A 20182-nucleotide genomic window follows, 5' to 3' on the forward strand; every position below is an offset into this window, starting at 1 on the left:
GTGGGATACCTGGAAGATCTTCCTACATCAGATCAGACTGTGGAACAACTTCAAGAGGCTGTGCCTCGACATCTTCTGACTGCTGCAGGGGTGGGCAACTTCCACGATGGAGAGGGCCACTATATTTCCACACTCACTCCAGAGGGCCACATTGCATATTACTGTTGCTGAGCTTGTAGATCAGCTATTTTAGCTATATTTGAATTGAAATCCAGCATAATTGTTTTTTTGCTATTTCTTTATTGGAACCCTGAAAAGTTAAATTTTAATAAAATTTCAATGCCTTTCAAATGTCTTTGAATATAGTTATGAACTAAATACAAATACATTTGAGATTTGACATAAAAAGGACAATAATATTTTAATAGTCCTACTACTCATTAAGCTACTAATTTAGAGTACTAAGTAATTAAAGTGGGTCATGTTTGCATGCTTCAAATTGTAACAGCTGAAATCAACATATCAGTATTCTGCTATTAACCTGAGGGCCACGTGAAGGTGGGGGCCGCCAGTTGCCCATGTATGTTCTACTCACTGCATGTCTGTAGGAATGTACAAGGTTCCATCAACAGCACACAGAGAACGGGGAACTATTAACATTTCATATTCACCGGTATCCAAGTTTAGGAATTAAACTTGGTCGGCTGACTTGGATGATTGGATCTTCCCAGCAATTCACGTTCCTCAGGAAACTTGATTACTTTGTCTCCAATTCGTACTTTTGTTTTTTCCATCCAATTCGAAAAGGTCTTGACTTCAACATGAGTTTCGTCATTTTGTCCCACACTGAGACTTGGGCTTTCTTGGGTTTTTAATCAATAGCAGACCTTGTATTGAACTGTACTTTCCGTTAAAGCATCCATACAATCATCAATCAATCGATTCTACCGAGTTCAGAGCTGAGGGCCTTTTCAACCTGCAGTTTGTTCCTGTCTGAGACCAGCAGTGCTGAGTCATCTACGAACAGGAACAAGTTGCAGTCACAAGCTGATGTGATGTCGTTTACATATAAGAACAGTAAAGGCCCTAGTATGCTTCGTTGTGGAACACCACAGCTCACTGGGAGGGGGGGGGCAGTGTTCCGTTCACCTCCACCACCTGTTCTCTCCACTCCTGGTAGGATTGCATCCAGCTCACTGCTGTGCTATCAAAACCAATTGCTTTTAGCTTGTTAACAGTTAACCAGTATAGAGTGGTTCACTGTAGACATACCAGTCCGATATCTCAAACCCTCACCCTAACCCTATAACCACTCACGGGGCAGCACACCTAAACCTAACCTTAACCCTCTACCCACCCCTTAACACACCCCTCACCAACCTTAATCCGGTCGTCCTAACACACCCCTCACCCACCTTAATCCGGTCGGACCAATGCTATGTCTAACCAATGGGATGTCTAACCACTGACCAGTGACCAGAGTATGCCTCCCGTGTCAAAAGCCTTTTGGAGGTCCAGCATGACCATGCTGCAGTATTTGCTAGCATCCACCTCGTGTTTGATGTGGTCACTCAAATAGAGGAGGCATGTGTCAGTGGAGTGAGATGTTGTGAAGCCGGATTGAAATTCGTACATCTCTTTTTTTGTTTGTTGGCATTACTCTATGGTTATGGGTAATTAATTGCATACAGTCAGACAGACTGGATGAACTCTTCCTAACACGTTTTAGCCGGAGGGTGATGTCAAACGGGGCTAATCCACATAAACATTTATAACTATTACCATAGGGTGTAAAAAGAAAGAAGAAGAAAACATGTTTTTTTGGTTTACACTGAAACACCCTGACGGATTATATGAAAGAAACACCTCTGTTTCACCGGGACGTATTTGACGAAACACCTACTTGTTTCCCAGCGGAAGTGGCCGCAGAGAGCACGGTGAAGTGTTAAAAAATAAAAACAGAACGGCGAGTGGATTTTCCGCCATACAAGATGTCTCGGGGTTCTATAGAAATCCCGCTGCGGGACACAGATGAGGTAAATAAATATGTATCTGCTATATCTATATATGATTGAAAACGACTTTGTAATGAATACTTGGCAAAGTAAAACTTCAAAGCTAGCACCGTTTAGCTAACGTTCGTTAGCCAGCGTTGGCTAGCAAGATATTGGCATTGGCACACAGGTCTTGTTGTGTGTGTGTGTGTGTGTGTGTGTGTGTGTGGTATAAAGTAGTATATTCCACAATATATAATGCATGGATCAAATAATTATTGTGTTGAATTCACATTCAAATTCATATGGCTGCACATTCACACTTCTATCATGTGATTGTGAATCTCGGAGTGATCTGTCTGTTACATGCAGAATTATGGATGTGAGATTCTATTAAACAACATGAGAGAGAGTGTGTTATGGTGAATAACGGAACAGAACGGTTGTTGTGATCATAGATGCAAGCAAACACAAACAAAGCTGCTGGTTTCATTCATCATAACACCTCAAGTGTTCTATTGCTACACAATAATTGTATACATATTACATACCCATATATCTGATGAGATATATTATGAATTCAACAATTAAAAGTTAATTCTTCTATTTATATTTGTTGCTAAGCAACTCCTTACATTAAAATGATGCCCCCCCCCTTTCCCCTCACTATATGTTTCTTTTCCCTTTTTGCTTCCTTTATGATGAATTCCTGTTCTGTTCTTTAACTATATAGAAGTGTCTATTTGTACGTCTCTAAATGTTTTGATGAATTGAACAAGGTGGACCCTGTTGTAAACAAGTGTAATGCTTAATTGGATCGTCCACTCACAGTTAACAGTCTTTGTATTGAGTTTGTGCTTGAAATGTACTGTCATTCTGCAAACTGTTAATAAATATTTCAATCAATCAATCAATCAATGGCCCCTGACCAAACAGACTGCTTTATTAGAACCAGCTGTACAGTGTGTAATCATTATTACACATTTGTGGTCCAAATATATATATATTGCATCTTTCATTAACGGCCAAAATATGTAACATTGCATTTATAGATGCATGATAATTATATATCAATTTTGTTGTTATATCGTTGATTAAAATATGTAAATCCTCCCCAGTAATATGTTTAACAAATTATGCCTTGCGTTAAATTCCTATGATGAATTCCTGTTCTGTTTTGACTATATGGAAGTGTCTATTTGTACGTCTCTAAATGTTTTGATGAATTGAACATGGTGGACCCTGTTGTAAACAAGTGTAATGCTTAATTGGGTCGTCCACTCACAGTTAACAGTCTTTGTATTGAGTTTGTGCTTGAAATGTACTGTAATTCTGCAAACTGTTAATAAATCAATCAATCAATCAAAAACTGTTGCTGTGTGTCCTGCAGGTTATTGAGCTGGATTTTGACCAGCTGCCGGAAGGAGATGAGGTCATCAGTATTCTGAAGCAGGAACATACACAGCTGCACATATGGATTGCTTTGGCGGTGAGTGAAATGTACAATGCAAGAATAATCAAATGTGCTGCTCTTTCATTTAATCTACAATATTCAAATTTAACCCATTTTGGGCGGGAACCCCTTTTGGTGTTAGCATTATGATATGCTTTAGCTAGTGAAAAATAGCAGATCTACAAGCTCATAGCGCGCCACCGAGTAGGGCGCTACGAGCTTGTAGGTCTGCTATTTTAGAACAATCGTGAAAATGTGGTGCAAATCTTTGAATATACAGTATATTCTTTCAGAGCGAAAGTTTTAACTCAAATCTTTACTTCTGAGGGGTTCCTGGGACCTGGAACAACATATTTTCAGATGGGGGTTGGCGGCCAATTACATATAATTTTTGGGGTCCTTGACATGAAATATTGAGCACCACTGATATAGAAACATGAGGTTTTTCAGAAAATTGTCATGATGTAGAAGATTGTTTTTTAATTTCGACGTCGGGCCTAAATGTGTTAAGACCTTGCATTGCCTTGTCTTCCATTCAGCTGGAGTACTACAAGCAGACGAAGACGGAGGACTTCGTCAAGCTGCTGGAGGCCGCCCGCATCGATGGAAACCTGGACTACAGAGACCATGAGAAGGACCAGATGACCTGTCTGGACACCCTGGCTGCGTACTACGTCCAGCAGGCACGCAAAGAGAAGAACAAAGATGCCAAGAAGGAGCTCATCACACAGGCCACGCTGCTGTACACCATGGCAGACAAGATCATCATGTATGATCAGGTAAAAAAATACAAAACAAAAACACAGCCTTACAAAATAGCCGGTTAATGTTGGAGACATTAACCCTTTTCCCCCCACTGTATATGATTCTTTTCCCTTTTTAACTTTTATGATGAATTCCTGTTCTGTTCTTTGTCTACATAGAAGTGTCTATTTGTACGTCTCTAAATGTTTTGATGAATTGAACATGGTGGACCCTCTTGTAAACAAGTGTAATGCTTAATTGGGTCGTCCACTCACAGTTAACAGTCTTTGTATTGAGTTTGTGCTTGAAATGTACTGTAATTCTGCAAACTTTTAATAAATATTTCAATCAATCAATCAATCAATCCGTGCCAGTTGATGACAACACGTGCTTCTTTCAGAATCATTTGTTGGGAAGAGCCTGTTTCTGCCTCCTGGAAGGAGATAAAATGGACCAGGCAGATGCCCAGTTCCACTTTGTCCTGAACCAGTCCACCAATAACATCCCCGCTTTGCTTGGTAAATATAATAATACATCTTACAAACATAACACATATTACATTTAAAAGGAGCCAGGCTAAAATCTTTCTCACAACATTTCTGTGTGTTTTGAGAGCATTGCGCTGATTCAAATTACTTGCATGTGAACATACTTTTGTCAATAAATAGATTCTGAATATGTAACTTATGTACAATTTCTTCAAATCAATGTTTTTTTCTACAGGTAAGGCTTGCATCTCCTTCAATAAAAAAGACTACAGGGGAGCACTGGCGTACTACAAAAAGGCTCTACGCACAAACCCTGGCTGTCCAGGTAAACCAACTACTGACTTAAAACGACTAAAAACTAAACCTGTAGTATTCTTGATCTCGCCTTACCCACCTTTTCTCTGTCGTCAATTAGCTGAAGTGAGGCTTGGCATGGGCCACTGTTTCGTCAAGCTCAGTAAACTGGAGAAGGCCAGACTGGCTTTCGGTCGAGCCCTGGAACTCAACTCCAAGTGTGTCGGAGCCCTTGTGGGCCTGGCGGTGCTAGAGCTCAACAGTAAGGAACCAGATTCTATTAAGAACGGGGTTCAGCTCCTCTCCCGAGCCTACACCATCGACCCCAGCAACCCTATGGTCCTCAACCACCTGGCCAACCACTTCTTCTTCAAAAAGGTAGCCACTACGACCACCACGTCATCTGGTATATCCCTTTTTTTTGCATTCTGGACATAATTCAGTCTTTTATTAATATTCACACAATGTATTTTCTTTGTCATTTCCAGGACTACAGTAAAGTGCAACACTTGGCACTCCATGCATTCCACAACACAGAAGTGGAGGCCATGCAGGCAGAGAGTTGCTACCAGTTGGCCCGTTCCTTTCATGTGCAAGTAAGTGCCAGACAGTGTTGTTTGGACGAAAACTAAAGGAACACTAAGCTATGGTGACCAAAACTAAGACTAAATATAGCGACAATTTCGTCAAGAAATTATAATCATTACTATATTTTCTCTTTTTTTTGTCAACGGTGGTTGCTGCAGGGGTTTGGGGGTAGGATTTTTTAAATTGAAGGGGCAAGCCACTGATGGCAGCTGGCAAATAATTTGAATTGTGTCTTCTGTGCATTTTTCTTTGAATGCCTGTACCTATTAGCCTGGTAGACCCACTCCCCCTGCTGGACAACATTTGCATTCTGCCAGCTGGGTGAGTCTGGGATCTCTCAGACAGAGAAGATGTACTCCGGTAGAATTCTGGCCGGAGCGATACGCGGCTGTATGGGGCCGCTAGAGGCGGGATCAACGCGAGACTTATGACATATTGAATCTGTGCCACAGCGCAATGTAAACACAACCTAACAAGACTACAACTCAAAATTATTATGGAGATATCAGATTTTTGTCCCGCTGCTTCTGGGTTCATCGTTTCTGCCTGAGAGATCCCAGATCCAGGCAGGAGGAGGGAACTTGTGAACTCAGTACTGCCGCAATCTGCGGAGTCAGGTTATGTATGCCTTTCATCCAAAAATGAAATAAAAACATATGACAAAGATCCAGTGTAAGTCATTTTACACTTTGTTGCAGGCTGAAAATAGCTGATCTACAAGCTGAAGTGTAAAATCAGAAAAGTGTAAAATCAGCCATTACGACAGCATCAAGGCCTGCCAAAATACATTTTAGTCGACTAAATCAACGTAGATTTAGTCGACTAAAATCTTATGACATTTAGTCGACTAAAATGTGACTAAAACTAAATGAAAACTATTCAAGAGACTATATGACTAAAACTAAAATCAAAATTTGCTGCCAAAAACAACACTGAACTGGACGTGTGTTAAATCTGTTCCCTGTTCCTTTCAGGAGGACTATGACCAGGCCTTCCAGTACTACTACCAGGCCACACAGTTCGCCTCGTCCACCTTCGTGTTGCCGTTCTTCGGTCTGGGACAGATGTACGTGTACCGACGGGACAAGGAGAACGCAGCGCAGTGCTTTGAGAAGGTTCTGAAGGCCTACCCCAACAACTATGAGACCATGAAGATCCTGGGCTCGCTCTACGCTGCGTCTGACGATCAGGAGAAACGAGACATCGCCAAAGTATGTAAACCTACGCAGTTTTGTCCCATCACACAATGTTCAATGTTGAAAAAAAAGTGGCTGATGGGCAAGTTAGTATAGTGCTGTATTTATCTATTTATATCTATTTATTTTCTTTAGTTTATTGATCTATGATGGCCGGTTGTAAATGTCATTAGTATTGTAATGTTAGTACACATGTTCTTCTTATCATATGCTGTAACTATTTCTTTCTTTGGATCACAATGGAGATAAGTCCTCTGACTTTTTGTGCAATCCTGATAATTCTGTACTGCTATCCTATGAATTGTATCATGAATATATAAAATAAATCAAATCACTTTATAAGATGCGTTGTGAGACCCATTCAGTGAACTTAATAAACTAAGTCATGTACCTTTACCCCCCCCCCCCCCCCCCCCATAGGGCCATCTGAAGAAGGTGACGGAGCAGTACCCAGATGAATAAACTAAGTCATGTACCTTTACCCCCCCCCTATAGGGCCATCTGAAGAAGGTGACGGAGCAGTACCCAGATGAATAAACTAAGTCATGTACCTTTACCCCCCCCTATAGGGCCATCTGAAGAAGGTGACGGAGCAGTACCCAGATGAATAAACTAAGTCATGTACCTTTACCGCCCCCCCTATAGGGCCATCTGAAGAAGGTGACGGAGCAGTATCCAGACGACGTGGAGGCCTGGATCGAGTTGGCTCAGATTCTGGAGCAGACCGACATCCAAGGAGCTCTGTCAGCGTACGGTACTGCTACCCGGATCCTCCAGGAGAAGGTCCAGGCTGACGTTCCCCCTGAGATCCTCAACAACCTGGGGGCTCTCCACTTCAGACTGGGCAACCTGGGAGAGGCCAAGGTACCTTAGCTAGATCCACTTCAGACTGGGCAACCTGGGAGAGGCCAAGGTACCTTAGCTAGATCCACTTCAGACTGGGCAACCTGGGAGAGGCCAAGGTACCTTAGCTAGATCCACTTCAGACTGGGCAACCTGGGAGAGGCCAAGGTACCTTAGCTAGATCCACTTCAGACTGGGCAACCTGGGAGAGGCCAAGGTACCTTAGCTAGATCCACTTCAGACTGGGCAACCTGGGAGAGGCCTGGGAGAGGTACCTTAGCTAGTAGCTACCCTGCCAGACAGGAAATTAAGCCTACATTGCTGTGGGAATCACTGGTAGACTCAACAAAATTCAGTAGTCTTCGATAATGCCACATTTTTACGAGAACTATTATTAATGTAAGCAATTTGCAACACAGTTTTTAAAACTTTTGTCACGTTTGTGTTCTTGTACAGAAATACTTTCTAGCGTCTCTGGAGCGAGCCAAAGCTGAGGGCGAGCATGATGAGCATTACTACAACGCCATCTCTGTGACCACCTCCTACAACCTGGCACGCCTCTACGAGGCCATGTGTGAATTCCACGAAGCCGAGAAACTCTACAAGAACATCCTGAGAGAACATCCCAACTACGTCGACTGTAAGCCAGTGTTGTTTTTGACTGCAAATTCAGATTTTAGTTTTAAGTCATAGTCTCTTGAATAGTTTTCATTTAGTTTTAGTCACATTTTAGTCACCTGGATTGTTTTAGTGTTAGTCTAGTTTTAGTCGACTAAATGTCATAAGATTTTAGTCGACTAAATCTACAGTTGATTTAGTCGACTAAAATGTATTTTGGCGGTCCTTGATGCCGTCGTAATGGCTGTTTTTACACTTTCTGCCGATCTACAAGCTCCCAACACGTCCCAGCGTGACGCGTTGTGAGCTTGTAGATCGGCAGAAAGTGTGCTTGTAGATCTGCTATTTTCAGCATGCAACCAAGTGTGTAAAATTACTCATACTGGATCTCTTGTCCGCTAGTCCGTTCCTAACATTTTAGTCTAGTTTTTTATTTGTTGACACAATTTTATTTAGCTTTAGTCTTAGCTTTAGTCACCGTAGCTTAGTTTTCATTTAGTTTCCATTTAGTTTTAGTCACCATAGCTTAGTTTTCATTTAGTTTCCATTTAGTTTTCCTCAGTGAAAAAAGGTAGTCGACGAACATCTTTCGTCTTCGTTTTAGTCGACGAAAACAACACTGCTGTAAACTGACAAAAATGCAAGATTCTTTTTTATTTATTTATTTTTTATCCCACGATTTTGTAACCCATTTTTCACCCCTGTGTCAATCATCTAATGTGATCCTGGGCTCTACACACCAACCTAGTCCCCATATATGGGGGACATGGGGAGAGCAACGGACTTGAACTCATGCTTCCTTCATGCCTGAGTGTCCAAGTTGCTCCTTTACACCTGACAGGGGGGAGTTTCCCTGGTTGGACGTAGCGCGTGGAAGGAACACATTATTCCAACCAGTTCCTTTCCCCTCCATCAGGCGCCCCGGCTGGCCAGGGGGAGGCAGTTTAGTGACCAGGATTACTGCATGTTTTTTGTGAGGGTACCTACCCTAGGGGACACGGGGAGAACATGCAAACAATGCAAGATTCTGTACAATGAAAAGTAAAATTGAAGTAACAGAATCCTTCACAGACACATTTCTTTTGTCTTTAGGCTACCTGCGTCTTGGAGCCATGGCTCGTGACAAAGGAAACTTTTACGAAGCTTCCGATTGGTTCAAAGAAGCCCTGCAGATCAACCAGGTATTGTAATCTATATTATGATTATTTATTTTCTTGCTTTCTGTAGTTTAAAGGACAACTTTAGTTTTTTTCAACCAAGGTTCATGTTTTAGGTTGTTATTAGAGAAAGTAAAAGGTGAGTGTAATTTCTTTTCCATTTGCTGCTTTTTTTCCCGTTTTAGGGCATTCGAGCACGGGGCTAAATATGTATTTCTTTACAAAATGTTATAGCGATTTATTTATTTTATTATTTACTATAGTCCTACTAGACCCCAAGAAATTACATCTGGCCACAAAAGATCACGGGTTCTACTGAATGTGTCAAACTGACATATTGAGCCTATGACCCACAGTGTGGCTTCACCCAGTAGGCTACCTTCACATTCAGTAGATCCTGTGATCCTCTGTTGCCAGATGTAATTTCTTGGGGTCTAGTAGGACTATAGTAAATAATAAATCGCTATAAAAATTGGTAAAAAAATACATATTTAGCCCCACACTCGAATGCCCCCGCCCCCCTGTCAAAAACAGCTCAAATCCCTAAAACGAAAGAAAGCTGAAAATCTCCTGTTTCTAATTAACACTCATCTTTTACTTTCTGTAATAACAACCTAAAACATGTCCTTTAATTTAATTCAATATTCACCACGCACTGTCACTCTGACCTACTCATTTCCTCTTATTTAATCTTTGCCAAAATGTTTAGGAAACGGTTTGACTGGTGGTGGGTAGACGGACATGATTCCTCACCCCATAGCAGAGTTTCTATCATCTCTAATCAGGTTGTTCTTTGTGTTTAAAGGATCACCCAGATGCCTGGTCACCCCATAGCAGAGTTTATATCATCTATAACCAGATTGTTCTTTGTGTTAAAGGACCACCCAGATGCCTGGTCCCTGATAGGGAACCTTCATTTGGCCAAGCAGGAGTGGGGCCCGGGTCAAAAGAAGTTTGAGCGCATCCTGAAGCAGCCATCCACTCAGAATGACACCTACTCCATGCTGGCCCTTGGTAATGTGTGGCTACAGACTCTGCACCAGCCTACCAGAGACCGGGAGAAGGTAAATAATCATCTGTTAAAAGAATATTAAAAACAACTCGAGAGACCTATAATAGTACATTAAACTTTTTTTTATTTCTGTAGGAAAAGAGGCATCAGGACAGAGCCCTGGCGATATATAAACAGGTCCTGCGAAATGATTCCAAGAACCTTTATGCTGCCAATGGGATAGGTCTGTCAGGCTTTATTTTTCTCTTATTCAATGTCTCGTATGAGAACTGAATGCAAGAAACCCCTAGCTTGTATTGCTGGTGCACTGATATTAGTTAATGTTGTGTCTAGGTGCTGTCTTGGCCCATAAGGGTTTATTCACTGATATTAGTTAATGTTGTGTCTAGGTGCTGTCTTGGCCCATAAGGGTTTACTGATATTAGTTAATGTTGTGTCTAGGTGCTGTCTTGGCCCATAAGGGTTTACTGATATTAGTTAATGTTGTGTCTAGGTGCTGTCTTGGCCCATAAGGGGTTCTGATATTAGTTAATGTTGTGTCTAGATGCTGTCTTGGCCCATAAGGGTTTACTGATATTAGTTAATGTTGTGTCTAGGTGCTGTCTTGGCCCATAAGGGTTTACTGATATTAGTTAATGTTGTGTCTAGGTGCTGTCTTGGCCCATAAGGGTTTACTGATATTAGTTAATGTTGTGTCTAGGTGCTGTCTTGGCCCATAAGGGGTTCTGACATTAGTTAATGTTGTGTCTAGGTGCTGTCTTGGCCCATAAGGGTTTACTGATATTAGTTAATGTTGTGTCTAGGTGCTGTCTTGGCCCATAAGGGGTTCTGACATTAGTTAATGTTGTGTCTAGGTGCTGTCTTGGCCCATAAGGGGTTCTGACATTAGTTAATGTTGTGTCTAGGTGCTGTCTTGGCCCATAAGGGGTTCTGACATTAGTTAATGTTGTGTCTAGGTGCTGTCTTGGCCCATAAGGGGTTCTGACATTAGTTAATGTTGTGTCTAGGTGCTGTCTTGGCCCATAAGGGTTTACTGATATTAGTTAATGTTGTGTCTAGGTGCTGTCTTGGCCCATAAGGGTTTACTGATATTAGTTAATGTTGTGTCTAGGTGCTGTCTTGGCCCATAAGGGGTTCTGACATTAGTTAATGTTGTGTCTAGGTGCTGTCTTGGCCCATAAGGGGTTCTGACATTAGTTAATGTTGTGTCTAGGTGCTGTCTTGGCCCATAAGGGTTTACTGATATTAGTTAATGTTGTGTCTAGGTGCTGTCTTGGCCCATAAGGGTTTACTGACATTAGTTAATGTTGTGTCTAGGTGCTGTCTTGGCCCATAAGGGGTTCTGACATTAGTTAATGTTCTGTCTAGGTGCTGTCTTGGCCCATAAGGGGTTCTTCAGAGAAGCCCGTGATGTGTTCGCCCAGGTGAGAGAGGCCACAGCAGACATCAGTGACGTGTGGCTGAATCTGGCTCACATCTACGTGGAACAGAAACAGTACATCAGTGCTGTTCAGATGGTAAGCAGTGATGTGAACAGAAACAGTACATCAGTGCTGTTCAGATGGTAAGCAGTGATGTGAACAGAAACAGTACATCAGTGCTGTTCAGATGGTAAGCAGTGATGTGAACAGAAACAGTACATCAGTGCTGTTCAGATGGTAAGCAGTGATGTGATGTTAGTGCTGTTCAGATGGTAAGCAGTGATGTGATGTTAGTGCTGTTCAGATGGTAAGCAGTGATGTGATGTTAGTGCTGTTCAGATGGTAAGCAGTGATGTGATGTTAGTGCTGTTCAGATGGTAAGCAGTGATGTGATGTTAGTGCTGTTCAGATGGTAAGCAGTGATGTGATGTTAGTGCTGTTCAGATGGTAAGCAGTGATGTGATCTTAGTGCTGTTCAGATGGTAAGCAGTGATGTGACGTGACGTGAAAAACAAGACTGTACCTGTTGTCTTTTTCTGTACAATGTTGTCATTGTTGTTTTTAAATCTGCTCTGCAGTACGAGAACTGCCTGAAGAAGTTCTACAAGCATCAGAACACAGAGGTTCTGCTGTACCTCGCACGGGCACTCTTCAAATGTGGTAAACTCCAGGACTGTAAACAGATGTTACTGAAGGTAAATGAACATCTAAAGTGTTCTTGTATTCTTGTTCTTCCACAAATATAATGTGGAAATGTGTTAACATTTGTGCCTTGTATTATTTTTTGGCGTTTTTACAACAAGGCACGTCACGTGGCGCCCAGTGACACCGTGTTGATGTTCAACGTGGCCCTGGTCCTCCAGAGGTTGGCCACTCTGGTGCTGAAGGATGAGAAGAGCAACCTGAAGGCTGTGCTCAGTGCCGTCAAGGAACTGGAGCTGGCTCACAGGTAACCTTTAACCTTTAACCTTAGTGCAGTCTAGGAACTGGAGCTGGCTCACAGGTAACCTTTAACCTTTAACCTTAGTGCCGTCAAGGAACTGCAGCTGGCTCACAGGTAACCTTTAACCTTTAACCTTAGTGCAGTCTAGGAACTGGAGCTGGCTCACAGGTAACCTTTAACCTTAGTGCCGTCAAGGAACTGCAGCTGGCTCACAGGTAACCTTTAACCTTAGTGCAGTCTAGGAACTGGAGCTGGCTCACAGGTAACCTTTAACCTTTAACCTTAGTGCAGTCAAGGAGCTGCAGCTGGCTCACAGGTAACCATGAACCTTTCTCTGCACTCAGCCTGATCATCCTAGGATGGGATAGACTTTATTGTCCCATGGGTACATTTGTTATCGACTCCATACAGAATGTGCTGTTAAAATTATAGTGACAACATAAACAATAAACATGCTGCATAACTACTACTTTTTATGTATACATGTATTGCCATGCTTTTAGTTCTTTCCTTTTTTGTGGTTCGATTTAATGTAAATGGCTCTGGATTAAGAGCGTCTGCTAAATGCCTAAATTGTACATACTGTAAGTGAATAGAGCGTCGCAGTCCCACCCCCTTTCATGACGACGCCAGGCCTAGGAAATGAATCCCAATGAATTTTCCTCATAGACATTTCAAAAAGTATTTATTAGATAAGACCTTTTAAGCGTCGTACGAAGCCAACTCGAGTCGTGACAAATCATGACAACAACACAATATTTTGGGCCAAACAAATAATTACAATTAATTTTCTACTTTCTAATTCTTTGTTTGGCCCAAAACATTGTGTTTATTGTCATGATTTGTCACGACAAGAGTTGGCTTTGTCCGTGGCGTAAACGTCTTTAAATGAATACTTTCTGAAAAGTCTATGAGGAAAATGAACGAGGATTTCTTTTCCGGGTCTCTCGAGGGGGCGGGACTGCGACGCTATATAGAGGACCTGTAGTACAATACAGGATGCCAACACATTGCACACAGGCATTGTAGTCAACGAAATGGATACAAAAACACTAAAATGACATGTGTACAGTGACAGCTAAAACACACAGAAATACAAGCAGTGGTACAGGGGTTTTGGATCCTGTTTAATCATGTCCTTACTTGCTTTCTTTGTCACAGATATTTCACCTATCTCAGTAAGGCTGGAGACAAGATGAGGTTTGACCTCGCACTCGCTGCTTCTGAGGCCAGGTCAGTGTGAATTTAACCTACTTAAAGGGGTAACAAGACAACTCACCCCTTTTCTGTTTTCCTCCCAGAATTTTCCCCAGTGAGGGGTGGGTGGGAGAGGCTGGACAGCAGACGGCTGGACTTTGAATTTCTCTAACTATAAACTTTCATGACAGCAGAACAGCCCAAGTACAAATATAATTTATGAAAAGCTACTACAGTGAAGTCTGTTCACAGAAGTTGTTGTAGGATATGTGGGGATTATCTGACGAGGTACCATTTGAGTGGGCAAAACCTTACATATACTAAATAATACTAAATTGTTTATGGGGTCAATATAAGTAAAATAATATAGCCTTTCCACAGGAGTATCTTTTTATATTTTTCCAAAAAGAATACAAACAGCCAATAGCATATTACAAAGTTATTCCCCTCACTGGTGAAAATTCCGGGAGGAAAAACGGGCAAGCACCGGGCAGGGTGAGTTGTCCAGTATTCCTTAAAGGATGTCCTGTGGTCACCTGAAATCATCCAGCATAACAGACATCCCATCCCCTCCTCCTGCTGAAGACATTAGTCACTAGCTATGGGAATTTGTATTTGACCATGTTGTGTGTGTGTGTGTGTGTGTGTGTGTGTGTGTGTGTGTGTGTGTGTGTGTGTGTGTGTGTGCGCACGCTCTTGTGCGTGCAGGCAGTGCAATGATCTTCTGAGCCAGGCCCAGTACCATGTAGCACGTGCACGGAAGCAGGATGAGGAGGAGAAAGAGCTCCGAGCCAAGCAGGACGAAGAGAGGAACATTTTACGCCAGCAGTTCTTGAAAGAACAGGTCTGTATATGTATTTCACACACAACTTGACAGTTAATAACGTGTGTGTAGTATTTATTAAAACAATAAGCACAATAAAATGCTTTCTTCAATTTGGTTGGCTCACCACTCTGAAACCTTCTTAGGAGGAAAAGCGAACCAAGGTAGCCGAGGACCAGAAGAAGCTTCTGGAACAGAGAGCCATGTATGTGGAGAAGACCAAGGGCCTGCTCACATTCGAAGGAGGAATGAAGGAGACGGCCAAAGAAAAGAGGAAAGGAGGTGGTCGTGTGAGTATTCTAGTAGTAGTACTCTGTGCAGCTGGATGGAGTGAGATTAAAGTTTTCAGTGGGAAGAATTTTCAATTGTTTTCTTGTTTCCATCCCAGCGTAAGAAAGGGGATTATGATGATTTTGTCGATGATGGCTCTGGTGAAGACTTGCCTACGAGGAGGAAGAGGAGAAAGGCTGCAGGCAGTGGTAGTGAGGAAGAAGGGGAGTCACGAGGCAAGAGGCGGAGGAGGTGAGTCTGCAGCAGGATATGGAAATCGTGTTTTATTGCGTGGTCCGGGCAGATCAGTGCTGTAAGTATGTAGCCTTGCCGAGCCATGAGGCCCAGAGGGCAGGAGCCTATCTCCTGTTTCTGTAGAGTGAGGCAGCTTGATGTACAAGGACACCCCCTGGACATGACGCTAGTATGTCGCAGGGACTTACCCCCAATCCAACCCTTGATGCTGAGTGTCAAGCAGGGAGGCACTGGGTCCCATTTTTTGATTATTTGGTATGACCCGGCCGGGGATCGAACCCCGGCCTCCCAGTCTCAGGGCGGACACTCTAACCACAAGGCCACTGAGCTGGTCAGTGCTGAGCTACGACTCAAACCTCAACTTGTATTTCAGACCCGACGATGAGGAGGGAGGATCCCGATCTAGGAAACGCAAACCAGGAAAGAGGAATGAAAAGGTCTGAATTTCTTTGTCTTTTTGTGAGCTTTTATCTTAACACATTTAGTACAGGAAGTGCCTTCAAAATAAAGGCTATAGAGTGCCAGAGTTGTCTGATCGCTTTTACTTTGAAAGCCATGAAACAGGAAACACTTGCCTAAAAAAGTTGACTTACTCACATCCCCGATCATCTTAATATATTGTTTTACGCTCCAAAAAACGTTCATATTTTGCGGGAGAGACGGATGAGGAGCAGAAATGAAGCGCCAGCATATCGATCCATTCATCACCGCGGAGAGCGCCTTGGATTAGGACATACGAGTCATTCTTTCCGCCGCGCTAACATGGGAGTCAATGACAAGCTAATAGTTGCACTGAGCGTTAGCATACGGCAAGCGAAAAGCGAAATGCCAAAAAAAACAATAGGAAAAATTCTGAATATTCTTATCTCGCCCCGCGTCGCTGGGACGTCGCTAGGACGTCCTCACACGTCAATAGTACTAATATTTCGGGGTCCTTATGACGTTCTCAGACGTCCTATGTATAGAATCTGTTATCTTAAAGCACTCCCGTTGACATTGATCTAAACTTGTTGGCTCTTTCCCCCTTTTTTTTAGGCTCAACCTGAACGCCTGCCACCTTCCCTTAAAGGGAAGATCAAGTCTAAGGCCATCATCTCGTCTTCTGACTCTTCTTCAGATGAGGATGGCCTGAAAATAGCTGAAGACCGGTAATATGACATCTTTTGGTGTTAGCATTATGTTATGCTTTAGCTATTGAAAAATAGCAGATCTACAAGCTCATAGCGCGCCACCGAGTGGCGCGCTATGAGCTTGTAGGTCTGCTATTTTAGAAAAATCGAAGAACGACTGACATAGAAACTTAGCTTTTTCAGAAAACTGTCAGGATGTAGAAGACATTTTTAGAATCTGATGTCAGGTCAGAATGGGTTAATGCAGTGTTTCCCAACCTTTTTTGTCCCAGGGAACACTTTTCATAGCCTAAAAATCTCGGGGAATACCTAGGGGGGGGGGGGGGGGGGGGTGTATATATATATATATATATATATATATATATATATTAAATATACATATATATTATAGTAAAAGTAAATATATACGTATAAATATATACTTGTCTTTATTATGGGCCAACTTGTGAAAGCTGCATGCTTTTATTGTGAAGGTTCTCACAGCCTGCTTATTTCCACGTGCTGAAAATAGCTGATCGACAAGCTCACAACGCGTTGCATCCTCAACGCGTTGTGAGCTTGTAGATTAGCCATTTTCAGCATGCAAGCATAACACGTGTACGACGAAGAATAAATCAGGCATCACTGCGCTTCTGTGGAGGGAGGGAGATATATTTTGTTGGCCGAACGAGGCGATCATGTTTGGACATCTATGGACAGCTATTTTGGACAGCTATTTTTCGTGGCACATTATGTTTAATCACAACAACGTCACGTTTACTTTACGTGTTTGGGTCGGGACTGTATGTGTCTGCTGTCTACGTGCATGTGGCTGCGCTCTGCACGCTCCAGTCTTTCTGGAGGGAGCGAAATGTAGCGTCTTCTGCATGCATCTAAGCATTAACATTTCAATGGCCGAGGGTCGTTAGTCTATTGTTCCGTGTTGTTATCGCACGTCTATGGTTAGACGTGTGACAACAACGACGCAACAATAAGAAGCCTGCAGCCCAGTAGCTATAATATTGCTTTCGGGGGAGAGTTAGTGTGCCGCCTGATTTGACAGAAAGTAACACTATAACTTAATTTCGGTCAAATTACGCGGAGCACTTGGACACATCAAACGGAGCACCAAAGCTCCGCGACACACAGGTTGGGAAACACTGGGTTAATGTATTGAATCAACATGTATTAATAGACCATGTTTGACCCTCTTTTCTTTCTTCCCCTCTAGAACCCAGAGAGACAGTGGTTCAGGATCTGAGGACGGGGGTGGCCAGAGCAGGAAGCGCATCGCTTCCGACAGCGATTCTGACGGCGGTCGGAAACGCTCCGGCAGCGATGCCGGCAGCCCCCCCCGGCGCTCAGCGGGTTCAGACGACTCTGGGAGCGACCGGCCGCCGGTGAAGAAGAGGAGAGCGCGGCCGCAGTCCGACTCCGATCAGTCGGACAACGAGAGCCGCAGGCAGAGGAGCCGCTCCGGGTCAGAGGACGGGTCTCCGCCCGGCTCGCCCGCGGCGGCGTCGCCATCGGGCCGTGGTTCTGAGGCCGGTTCTGAGGCCGGTTCCCCCCGCCGGTCCGACCCCGGCTCAGAGGTAGAGGGTTCCAACAACGAGGCGTCCAACCGAGGCTCCGATGACAGCGACTAAGAGTTAAATCTCCCCAAAAACTTTTTTTCTTATTATGGTAATAATGATGAATATGAGGTGTAATGTCTACATCTGATTTTAATTGTGGATTAAAAAAACAGGAATTTCTTTGTTTACTAATTACTAGCATAGCATTTTCTTTGTTTTATAGCTCATACTATTGTGTATGTTCATTAGTTAATCTGTTGAAAATGTCTTTCTTAGATACTGGACTTTCACCATCTCCAATGTTCAGAAGAAGTCAGATTGTTTCAAGTAAAATGCCAGAAAGGTGTAAAACCCTATTTTCTAACAGAAGGCACTGTAAATAAAAGATGAAAACTAAGGTGTATGTACTTGGACTTCTGTCAATTCCCTGTATCATACCATTTTTCTTTCATCATATCGTCACTTAACCCATTAAAATGGGAACGGGAAAGCATCTGTGTCCATTCATTTTAACCACTTAAACCATTATTTTATAGTTTGGCTATTCAAAAGTAGCAGATATACAAGCTCATAGCACATCATCACTGAGCTTGTAGATCTGCTATTTTATTTTACTTTTATCGTGAACATTTGTTAAAATCTTCTGGGCGTCCAAAATATTGTGATGTGGGGCAGTGGGGGGTTCGTAGCCAGATGGTTCCAGGGCAGGCCTGGGCACTGTTCTCCAACAAAGCGGTAGTTCCAGACAGTCACAACCTTTGACACTTCACTGAAGACTGCAAAGACTAGCGCAGTGCCTGCAGAAAATACTTCAAGACTGGCTCCATCAAGCAAAGTAAGAATATGTGATCTTTCTTGCTACCAACTATAGGGGTGTACTCTTAAGTAAAAGAGCTCTCTTCTTAAAACTCTTCTAAAATCGTCTAGTATTATTTCATGATTATGGAATATTCTATCACCATACGCTTATTAAGTCATCCTTGTTTCTGATATTGCTGATGTGTGCCCTCAGACAGTTGCCTAAAGAATATTGTAAACCGTGGCAGGTAAAGTATCTTAAAAACAAATAGTAGGAGGTACTGTCTGTTTTCAAGGTCTGATTCTGGGTCAGCAAGTTGATGGCCGACATACCATGATGTGATAAGAAATACTGCATTATTACGTTTTCATGATTCTGTTGTATTTAGAGGAATTGTTTTGTTTGTTTGTTTTCTTAGAGTTGACTAGTTATACATGTCGAACTGAAACTCACGGAGGTGTAAATTGTAAATCTTTGGTATTTGTATGGTGTCGTCATAAATTGTCCAGTTATGATTGATTTCTCCAAGGTGTGAACAGCACAGGAATAGGTTACTACTAAAGTCAGTTAATGTGAAATACGATATAAATCATGTTGTCTTTGGTGCCATCTGGTGTTCACCAACAGTATCCATCTTCTTTTGCTTCTCTGAACAGAAGCATAGTGTTCCTAGCGGGTAGCAGCCATGCACCAACTAGTGCTGCCAAAATTTGCCATTCTACACTTATTGGAAAGGGTGCACGACAGTCTGTCTCAGTCTGTCTCTAGTGTCAACCCCCAGCATACTCACTTAAGATCATGAAACCAAAGAGACTGAGGATTGATGTGTGTGCTACCGTGTGGGGGTCCCTCTACTGTACCCTGTACTGTACTGGCACACCCGAAGTCACCATAGGCCTATATACAGTTAATATGTGCGCGTGTGTGTGTTAGGTTGCGCACAGGTTGTGAAAACCATGCTGTTTTCGTGCTCAGGCGCACCCACCCAGCCAGCCACCCACCCACACACACAGCTCCGTAAGGGCCACTCAATAAAAAAACATCCTCTGATGAGTGATGACACTGTTTAAATACCCTCAAAATTCTCTTCACTAACTTGACATTTCTTCCTCAAGTCTCCTACAGGAAGTGGTCCCAAATCTGCTGTTGTTGAATCCACAGTACGCCCTGTCGCTCGCCCTCCATGTCGAATGTAAGACGTCCCAACCCGCAACCCATGTCAACCTGTCGCCCTCCATGTCTAGAGTAAGACGTCCCAACCCCCAACCTGTCAAATGGAGATTCTGTGATATCCCCGCCATAAGGCTGCCTGGGTCTGGCCCTGCTGGCACATTCATCTCTGTCTAGGTGGACCAGTAACCAGAGGTGAGATGATAACCTGGGCCTCATCAAAAAATCATGTTGTTTTAGTCACCACCTCCTGTTTTTTTTAAGTACATTTTATTCAAAGAGTATGGCATATGC

The 20182-nt window shown here is 42.9% G+C and overlaps 1 protein-coding gene across 1 annotated transcript; it reads left to right on the forward strand.

Annotated features, from left to right (window-relative positions):
• Nucleotides 1–1853: 1853 nt before the first annotated feature.
• ctr9 (CTR9 homolog, Paf1/RNA polymerase II complex component) lies at nt 1854–18410 on the forward strand. The gene is made up of 23 exons (XM_083760108.1): nt 1854–1976; nt 3325–3423; nt 3927–4166; nt 4532–4649; nt 4855–4944; nt 5035–5291; nt 5402–5509; nt 6476–6712; nt 7343–7561; nt 7997–8180; nt 9251–9339; nt 10194–10379; nt 10463–10550; nt 11696–11844; nt 12327–12443; nt 12552–12697; nt 13853–13924; nt 14597–14732; nt 14858–15001; nt 15100–15233; nt 15610–15673; nt 16272–16384; nt 17577–18410. The coding sequence occupies exons 1-23, from the start codon at nt 1932–1934 to the stop codon at nt 17989–17991; spliced, it is 3450 nt and encodes a 1149-aa protein (XP_083616234.1). The 5' UTR covers nt 1854–1931; the 3' UTR covers nt 17992–18410.
• The last annotated feature ends 1772 nt before the right edge of the window (nt 18411–20182 follow it).

The sequence above is a fragment of the Protomyctophum parallelum genome (genome assembly GCF_964188405.1).
Source record: "Protomyctophum parallelum genome assembly, chromosome: 2".
Classification (NCBI taxonomy): Eukaryota; Metazoa; Chordata; class Actinopteri; order Myctophiformes; family Myctophidae; genus Protomyctophum; species Protomyctophum parallelum.